At 39.4% G+C, this 10,242-nt stretch overlaps 1 protein-coding gene across 1 annotated transcript; it reads right to left on the bottom strand.

The window, feature by feature from the left end:
• Positions 1 to 574: 574 nt before the first annotated feature.
• On the bottom strand, positions 575 to 6,684 carry prdm13 (PR domain containing 13). The gene is made up of 4 exons (XM_010902058.3): positions 6,328 to 6,684; positions 4,676 to 4,807; positions 4,464 to 4,584; positions 575 to 2,778 (listed from the first exon to the last, which is right to left on the bottom strand). Exons 1-4 carry the CDS (start codon positions 6,499 to 6,501, stop codon positions 1,307 to 1,309), a joined length of 1,899 nt encoding a protein of 632 aa, XP_010900360.1. The 5' UTR covers positions 6,502 to 6,684; the 3' UTR covers positions 575 to 1,306.
• Between the last annotated feature and the right edge of the window lie 3,558 nt (positions 6,685 to 10,242).

The raw sequence follows: 10,242 nt of genomic DNA, 5'->3' as shown, positions 1-10,242 counted from the left end.
ATATGCACACTGTATTAATTAAATATTTCCGATAAAACTGTTTGTTATCTAATTGTAACCAAAGGTTCTGACTTTATTTAGGGTGAGTCGTTCATTTTGTCGCATTTTTAAATGTTGATTTCCAGACTGGCATTTTCTTGAACATCCATATTATTTAATAATTTCTTTGAAAACGACTTTGTTTATCTATTTTCTTAAATCAATTCGCAAAATAATGTCAAACTAAGCTAATATGGAAAGACTTGTATTCTTGTTGCAGACCTATTATTTTGTTTTCAGTTTCCCTGAATTTTGTTGTACTTATTTGATCTATACATCGGTCATAAAGATGATCATGACTATGATGATGATTATAATGACCTTTTTAATCCATTATAGTATAACACTTTCCAAATCAAGAGACAATGGGCTTTCTTTTTAAATACAGCATCCCTCGTGATCTATGTATGTAATCTCTAATTATTATTACTGCAAATTAAATAAATGTGAGGGGAAAATATGTGCTTCCGAGATAATTAACAACCAGTCTATTAGAACAGTTTACATACTAACCATTAAAGCTATAACAAATATCCCATTTTTTAAAAATACATTTATTAAAAAGGAACAACTTAATGAACAAGAGTAAAATATTGTCAGTATACAATATCACTTTTGAACAAACTTAAAACACTTTTTCACTGAACCGTGAAATATCATATTTTTACATTTGTACATGGTCCTGTTTAGGTCAGATGTGATTTTCTTCTATAAACAAGAACATTAAATAATGAAGAGGTGCTAACCGCTATAAATATTTGCTACCTTTTTCAACATGCCCTAAAACAATTAAATGCTCTCTCAAGAAAGTGCAACTTTAAGTGGTAATTGGAATTAAAATTTAAGAAATAATAGTCAGTTTGATTTTAAGTGATTAAACATTTGACTTACATGGCTTGATAATCAATTTTTCAACTGTTTAAAGTGCAGCCGTATTTAGGGAACATATTGGTCATCAATTACCATATAACAATCCCAATTAAAAAACAAATGTATTACGCTATCATCAGCTGTGATATTATACAATTCTGATATCATACATCTTCCTTTCGTTCCGTCGGAAACGAACAGCTGAACCTGATTTGAAAATAATCTTATCTGAAGTAAAGAGAAATAATAATATAAAATTTTCAGGATTAAAAAACATAAATAACTTTAGCTTCGTGGGAAGAACACATTACACTGACAGCTGTACAGGTGATCTGTAAACCATTTCATAAACAATGTGCAGTCTTTGCCATAGGCCTAATAAGTGTCAACGTCTCAATTAATCATTATTTTTAGTGGATTCTTGATCGCTCTGGTCATCCGTAAAGCATACATCAACGTCGCTGTCATTGTCGCTCTTTTGGTCTTGATCTTCGAACATGCTCTCGGTTTTGTCCTCGGCTTTTTTAATTGTTTGTCCAGGGTGCCTTGATTTGACGTGACGCTCTAGATCCCTTCGGCGCACCAGCACCTTGCCACAGAACTCGCACCTGTACGGAGTGTTCCCCTCTGCGTGCAGACGGATGTGCTTGTTCAGATTGCTTGGGTCACCGAAGGGCCTAAAACAAACTTTGCACTTCAACGGCTTGTACCCTGTGTGAGTTCTCATGTGAATCTTGAGTCCGTACTTTCGAGAGTAAAGCTTTCCACAGTAAAGACATAAATGTCCCTTTTTGGGCTTCCCTGATGTATTGGTCGTGGGCAAGGAGTCGAGTCTGGCGCGGTTCTTTTCAACGGATATATCAGACAACTGTTGAGTGTGCATGGCTATTTCCCTGTCAATGTTGGTTATTGAACCTAAGTCTGGGTTGAGTGCAGGGGCGCCAAAGTACGACATAGACTCCGGGTATTTTAAGAGATTGCTAAAATGGAACTTCAGTGGGTAGTAAGGTGAACTGTAAAGCAGTTCGCCATTGTACACGGTGAACGGCATCAGGGGGATATTGCAATCTCCATTATATGGCTTTACGCCATCAAAGTGAGGCAGAGAAAATCTCTCAAAATGGAGCCCAGATGACATCTGAGAGTAGCGCGTGGGGGACAGTCCAGAGTTCATCCGGCTCTCCACATGCTTGAAAGCCGAAGTCTCCTCGAAATGAGGCATTAACGGAAAACCCCGGATGGCGTTTGTGCATGGAACCAAAGGTGATGTGGAGTCAATTGGATGGACGCACTTTGAGGCATGGCTTCCAGGCAAAGGTTCGTTCAGGGCACGCGTTGATTTCAAGTTCCCCAGGAGTTTGGTGAAACCTAGTCCGTTTTGCTTCCCATTGGGTTCCTCTCTAGAGAGGTCAGTCGCGCTGATCTTGGATAGGCCCATTGGCTTGAATGCAGAGCGCACGCCCGGATGGAACCCCATGTTGCTCAACATTGAAGAGGTCGCGCCAAGGCCCAGAACATGGCCATGGTTTCTGGCGGAGGTAACGCTCATGTCAAGTGCTCTGTCCTGCTCCTCAGTGCTAGGTTTCTTTGCTATCCCAGCTTTGTTGTGGAAGGGTGAGGAAGACACGGTCCGTCTGACAGAGTCTGAGATGGAGGGGTTGGGGTTGTGGACGCTTCTGGGCGAGGCCGACGTGTTGGGTATGTCCCCAGATTTAGGTGACCGATTGAAGCTGTCTGAACCCCTGACCTGCTCGCTGTTTATAAAGCTCCGCCCGTTGCTCAGAGCACAGTGGAAATGGACGTGGGCCTTGAGTGTGTTCGGATATTTGAATATTCTCCAGCAGTACCAGCAAATATAGCGTTCTTCGCCTGTAGAGAAACACAGAGACATGCGGTTAAAATTGAGGGGTCTCCATATTCCCGCTGACAACATTTATTAACTCTGAACAACGCGAAACCATTTAGATCAGAGATTTGCCATCCGCACATGCTGACATTGTCCTGTTATTGAATAGTAATCTCAAACCACCGTAATTTGTCCCACCGCGAATCTTATCTGTTTGCCATTTTAATGTATAGGACGGATCCCTTGAGATGAATCCACATGATGCCAATAGGGATTTTGAATAGGCGCTGAAGTATGTTTACCCCAGCCACCTCATCAAACGTGAGCAATGACACCAGTTGAACAATGGGAGGTCAATTATATAGATGTAATGATTTTGTAATCCGGGGGCTGTTGTTTATCATCGCCATCAAAAGAGCAAACGCCCCGTCCAATCTGGCGCTCCAAAACCAACACATTGAATAGAGGGACTTTCTCTGTGCTCTTCCCCGTGGAAGTGACAGCAGCTGTTGCTTGAAATCGCAAGGCGGAATAGACAATAAGGCTGGCCCATCTGTTGAAGCCAAATAATAGGAAGCGTATGTCAAGGAGCGAACAGTGTATTGGCCGGAGAGCAGCGCACACATGCTTTGCCGCAAATCAGGGCAATATACATCCCACATAAAAGTTAGCATTCATTAGGCAACAATACCTATGTAGCCAGCTAATTTACCGTAAAGGGCCTGTTTTGAATTTATTTGCTTTTGAATACATGAATATTAATGAGAGATTACATTTGTTAAACTCTGTCCCCCACTGAATTACTATCGTCTGCTTTGATGATTGTTAAAAACAGCCAATCCCTTCTTTTAATTCTTGGTTCAATCCCTGTGTGTATCGCAGGAATAATTGTAGAAGCTGAAAATTATTTTGGTAGGCTAGACTATATTTTGACCTCTCTATTTCATGCCCAATGTTTTTCCATACATAATAATTACAGTAATAGATTGGTGCAATGATTTAGTGTAGGATATAACCTAATCTATACGCAGTTATTGAGTTTTCCTGAGTAGGCGTAATCCGTAGGTGTAATCTGATTAAAACGGTATTATTTTGCTGGTGGCCTAGGGTATAATTCGATAAGCCTTGCATCCACGCCAACACTTGAATATCCAGAAAAGAAAGAAAAAACAGTCTCCACCCAATTATGGTAATTTTTTATTAATTATTATTAATAATATTATTTTAGGCTTATTTTTTACATTATTATTATTGTTATTTCTAACTGACTGTGAAAAACAATCCTATTGTATTATTAAGTTGTTTAACATGACTTTCTGACAGGTCTATGTATTAACAAAACAATTATATTTTAAATGTAAATACAACTATTGAAGGATCGCATAATCGATATGCTCTGGGAATAGGCCTACACAACCGGGGAAATATATGCCAACAACTTCGTCACCGAAATTGATTGTAATCGCTCGAAGTTCAGGCATTGCAACTCACTTAACCACGTAATGGTGGAATTCTCGAAATATCAATGCCATTCAGTAGGCCTGTACGGTAGCCTAGTCCATTTGTACCAACTCTTTAGTTTAGACAATCCCACATTATACACTTTTGTTGTTATATTGAACAACTGGCAAACAAACATCAATCCATCCAAGGCTGCTTTTCTCATAATTTTTAGTAATATTAACAGGTCATTCTGATGTTTTCTTACCTTTCTCGTCGTGTGTTGGAGTGGCGGTTGTAGGGATGTCGTACCATTGGGCCAGAGTGTTTGAGTACCACACATTCAGCTCTTCGCCTGCTGGGATCTCCCTCAGTACACGGTAGAAAATCTAACAAAATAGGTGAACGTTACATACATACAAAATTACTTTCAACTTTAGTTAAACAAAAATGAGCGTGATGGAATAGAGCTCTGCTGACCTGTCCACCGGGTAGATCTGAGACAGCTTCCAAATTTTGTTCTTGGTTGTTTCTGGCGGCACGGATAAACCCAATCCAATCCGACACTGGGCAACCCGATTCATCTACAATTTCTCCCCGCAACAGGCGAATCTGATTGATTGCAAAACAGGAAAAGGGCAACGTTGAATCTAATGTTAATTAGGCCGAACATTCGATACGCGCAATTAATGAATAGGCCAAAAAATATTACAAATATATTAATTAAAAACAGAGGTTCATCTTTCAAATGTCCCCCTTGAGGGAAAAAGCTAAATAGGCTCAGAAATTGAATTGCCACGAGATTTGCTACTCTCTAATGCGATTTAGAATAGCCTATCAGTGTGGGCTAAAATCCCAATCATTTAATCTGGTGGGACTCCCATACAAGCATAATAAATATCTCTTTATTTTGTCTTCAGTACAAAATATTTGAAATCACGAAATATGAATACTGACTTAGATTTATATATCAAATGAATTGTGTTTATACATATTATTGTTATGCCTAATGCTGACGCTATTCTGATATACCTGGAGGTGTGCCCAACTAAAATGCGTTTAATGGCTCTTTATCTGCTCTGTTAAGCAGCGGTGATAATTTACCAGGGAGAATGACACATAATTGAGTTGATATGGGAAACGAATTTGAGGAGTGTCAAAGCGTTTCTAAACTGTTCCAGCAAATTAAAGATGGAAGCGTGACATTTGACACGGAGATTGCACCTGATGCATCTATGCAGCCGGGGGCGATGAATTTAGCCGCATCAATCACAAACGTCAACAGCATAAAGAGTCAATGCCTATTTATAAAGCAGTTATAATATACTTAATAATGTATTTAATAATTTATTTAACAGTAAATAACTGTCTTTAGAAAATGGCCTTCATTCGTTAACAGAAGAATGTAGCCTATTAATAATAATGTGTTGGAGGAATGTTATTTGAGATTATCAATATACCCTACATTCCTATTGGCTTTATTTTATCATTTCTTGACTATGTTCTTTTTCTATAGCTCCAGGCTGTGGTCTACGGTTTAGCGGCATCTTTCCATGGCCAGATTGCATTAAAATTAAATGGTTCATTGGAATAACTAGCCTACTAGCCTGTGAAATCTGAAGCGGTTGAAGGCAAAAAATCACACACAGCCTCTCAGGTCTCCCTATTAGGACGGTTAAGTAGAGACACAGAGTGACAAGTCGTCCCACTAATACAACTCAATTATTTCCAACCTGACAGCACGAACCAATTAATAACCGTTGGCCCAATGAACTTTGACAGGTCTCCTTAAAAAAGATCACTATGACCCGATTACCTGCCCCAAAGATTTTTAAAATTTCCTTTGGAGCAGATTCTTTCACTGGGTATGCTAAATGCATCCCTAGTAAGTGTATTTTAAACCCTTAAAATATGCTTAAAATAATACAATTATATAAGAATATTTATATACATATAAATATACATATATATGTATATAAATATATTGAAATGGCAATCTTTATGAGCTGTAGTCAATATTTGTTCTCAATAGTTTTTGGTTGTGAATTCGATCTTATTGCATTTTGAAGGAATAAATAATATTGAATACATTACAGCATAGAGTTTATTGAACAATTGTAAAATGCCCTCACCTTTTTCTTGGATCCAACCTCTTTGCGATCGGTCAAGTATTTCCCTAGTTTGAAGATGCCCGGGACCGGTCCTATCCGCAGGCCGGCTGGGATGCTGCAGTCTGCAAACACACTGAGAGTGGATGCCCGAGTTGCTTGCATGGCTGGATCTGCGTGCAGTGGGTTGAGAACCATGAAGATCAAGTAGTAACTGATTGAGACAAGAAGGAGTCACGTAGATGAGCACAGGCCAGTCTCCGCCCGCGAAGTGACGCGATGGCGTATGTGATCCGGCTTTTCTAATGGAGCAGCAAGGTACCCCCTCGGCACATTAACGCGCAAGGGCGAGCAGTATGCGCGCGGTGTGAGAGAGTTTGGTTCTTTCAGCAGCTGTGTGGAGTAAACGGGCTGAGATAGTCACATGGAGTATTTCCCTCAACCTCGCACATAATGAATTGCTCCAAAAACGGTCAGGAGACAATGGGCCAGGCGACCTTCCCATCCCCAAAATCCAATTTGTCAAGGGCAGAGAAAGGAGAGTGCAGAATCAAAGGTCTGGAGTTCCCATTAATCCTCAGCATGTGGCTTTGTCCCGCAGACAGTTCCGATATTTTAACTGACAAATCCACTGTATAATTTCTCCATAAATTCTCCCCTTTTTATTGTTCCTTTACAAACCAGTTTTTGGAAATCAGTGGCTACTTTAAATCTACTTGGCTGCGTTCCTTTGGGTTTATATACTTCAAAACAATTCATTCTCTGCGTTTGGCTGCTTTGTGCCCCTAGTTTAACAAAAGGATCAGGAATGTTTGGAAGACTTGTTAACTTCTTTTGAGTCCAGGCGTGTGCCTGGCTGGGATCGGGCAGGTACTGACGGGAGAACCACCAGAAAAATAGCAACAGCTTTCAAAATAACCACCATCTTATCATTTCACACTTGTGGTTTCCTTGTCAGGCATTCACTCAAGACTTAATCATTCAGCTTTACATGGCAGAATACAGAGCTTCATCACTTTGACTTTGATGGAGTTTTGAGTTTCATAATTTCTATTTTACACAATTTAAAATAAATACGTAATATTTTTAGATAGTTGGATATTATTTAACAGAGGCAGTGACGTTGAGACTGGTATTTATATTTTAAGAGCAACATTTTACACGTTTGTTTTATAGCCTTGATAATCTAATTTTTATAAGATTGTTACACTTACATTTTCTTTTCGTTTAAATTGATTAACACAAATACGAATACTTATCCAAATCGATAATACGCAATTGATGTATTTATTCATTCCTATTTATTTATTTATTTATTTGTGCCTTCATTTCTCAGTCTACTTTCAAGAAAATAACTACTTGGGCTATTGTTGCAGATTAAATGTGTAACTAAAGTATTGGATGCATAAATCCTAATTAACTTTTAGAGTTGAAATTGATTCATTTCAATAGGCTATAAAAATACTTTATATATGTGTTGTATAATTTTATAGGCCTATTTGGAATATTTAGTTATCTGTATAGACTCAATCCGATAGAAAAAATTAAAAGGCCATGAAGTTATCCACTTTGGTAGGACAGTTTTTTGGTCAATGGAATGGGAAACAATCCTCCAATCGCTTTTTGACCATAGATATTAAAACTGAGATTGACTCCTTTGATCGTCCGACGTGGAATCTTCAGTAGAGGGCAAGGTACGCTACGCTAGTGAGAACAAGAACCTGTGGGCGATACATTTAGGCCATGAACATGTCCCGCTAACCTCTGCCCTGACGACTCTGAGATGACACTGAGCCGTAATTGAGGGGGGCTGCAATGGGCTCTCTCTAGCCACGTAAAGGTATCCCACTGCTCCATTCTGGGAGGCTTCTCTTTTCCTTGCTTCACGAGTCAAAGAGCGTGAACGACACGCGAACAATTTCATCAATAGGCGCATGCAAAGGCCGGCTGTGCGGAGGGTTATTTATTAATGTTGCCATTTGTGACTTGTTCCCATCCACCCTGGAATAACGGGTCCGGCCTCCAAATCTCTCACACCAGCCGGGACGATTCTCATTCCCATCCTGTGGCTCACAATCGAAGTCCTCAAAGTGAAATTAATTATTCTCACTGGGGGAATGGGAGACATTTCTTTTCTGTTTGCTAACCCTCGAAAAGTAACGGTGAATCCCATATCAATGCGCGCACTGAAGCAGGGTAACAGTCAAAGGCTCCGTGTCAGAAGTGAAAGCAGTGTTCGAAGCAAATGGGATGGAAAATTAAATGAAATTAAATAGCTTGACCGGCTTTATTGTCCTAGTCTTTTTAAATGCCACATTAATTACATGGTTGCAGCGTTATTCGAGAACAATATTGCGGAGTCAATCACAACATTCCACAAGGACATACTCTCTTCGCTAACTTTGCATCTCTTTAATGATTTTAAATTATGACCATTGAAGAATTGGACCTTGAGCCGAGGGAGACGTTTTTATAGGTGTTGGTCTATTTCTCTTTGCCCTGTTCCACCAAATTATAGTGCCAACTCATCAATTTTACAATCTATCGTACTGTGGGGTTTTGATTTAACAGGTTGGCCCTTAAGGCGCCATGAATGTAGAGAAACAACCAGTGTGTAAAACAGCGAGGTTGCGGAGACCATGCCCCACCAGGGAGCTCCATTCATGCTCTTAAACTACCCTAGAGTTCCATGGGTTCAACAGTCTTCTTCTGGACCATTTACAATACCATTTCAGTCTCACCGGACTCACAGGAAAACACATTTTTACGTAGACCATTAACTAGGTTACGCTACCATTTCAAATAGGCCTAAATCAAATCATTGCTCTTTTTAAACTTAGCTTGGTAGGCTTTACCTACCAATAATTTAACGTTATTTTCTTCTTATTAAATAATTTAATATTATTTACAACAACCACCTGGGGACAATTTGGGTTGACGGTCTTGCTCACAAGATTTATTAAACGATCATAGGTTATGTTATTTTTAGTTATTAATAACCTGTATTTAGACCGGCCCTTGTCAGTCCTGGTTGTTTTTCTTGCAGGCTAGACCTACGGTCGAATACCAAAAAGGCTTAAACATATAACAGGCTACGCTTTTTGGTTTACTCATGGAAAAAACTATAACAGACAAGGCAAACATTTTATTCTTAATTGGTGTGACATTCGGTATTCACTCCATGTTTGGCTTACCGACATCATGTCTTGAAATATGATGGCTTTCTTATAGCCTACTCTTTTCCCCAGAGTTCGTGCAGCTTGGGTACAAACGTACAGGTCTGCGGAAAGTGCATTCCCTGGAGGAAGAAAACATGCTTGATGTGACCAAAAGAGCGAATAATTTACCTTTTTTTCACTCTTAAAAAATGCACTATGTAGATTTGTTTCAAATTCTAGAAAATATCAAATTGTATTTAATTAACTTTTTCTTCCAAAATTGGGAAAATTCTGCACAAAGGGCGGACCAGCTGCTTTTCTGATAGGGGATGCTGGTGGGACATTACTGACGCGTTTGAATAGTAATTATGCTTGTATGGGAGTCCCACCAGATGACATGATTGGGATTTTAGACCAGACTAATATTCTAAATCGCATTAGAGAGTGGCGAAATAAGTGGCAACTGATTCGACGCTGTTCATGCGTGATTCATTTTTAAATGCTCCCTTTTAGAGGGCCGCTCCACTTCAGTATAGGCTATTCAAAGTCCTCAACAAAGTTTGTGCCGGCTTTTGAAACAAATTTCCCTAACTTTAAGTCACTTGTCTCGGTTGAGGAGGCGCGGATAATGGGGTGTAAAGTTGTCTGAATTGAAATGTTTCGGTGTACCTTATAAATTCATACCTTTTCTCACTCGACCGCCTCAGAATGAAACTGTCACTCTATTCGATTTTCTCAGCTGTCGAGCGCATTTAGCGCGAGCTCTGTTTGTGAAGTTCAT

Source organism: Esox lucius, chromosome 20, assembly GCF_011004845.1.
Source record: "Esox lucius isolate fEsoLuc1 chromosome 20, fEsoLuc1.pri, whole genome shotgun sequence".
Classification (NCBI taxonomy): domain Eukaryota; kingdom Metazoa; phylum Chordata; class Actinopteri; order Esociformes; family Esocidae; genus Esox; species Esox lucius.
This window is presented reverse-complemented; position numbering and strand designations above follow the sequence as displayed.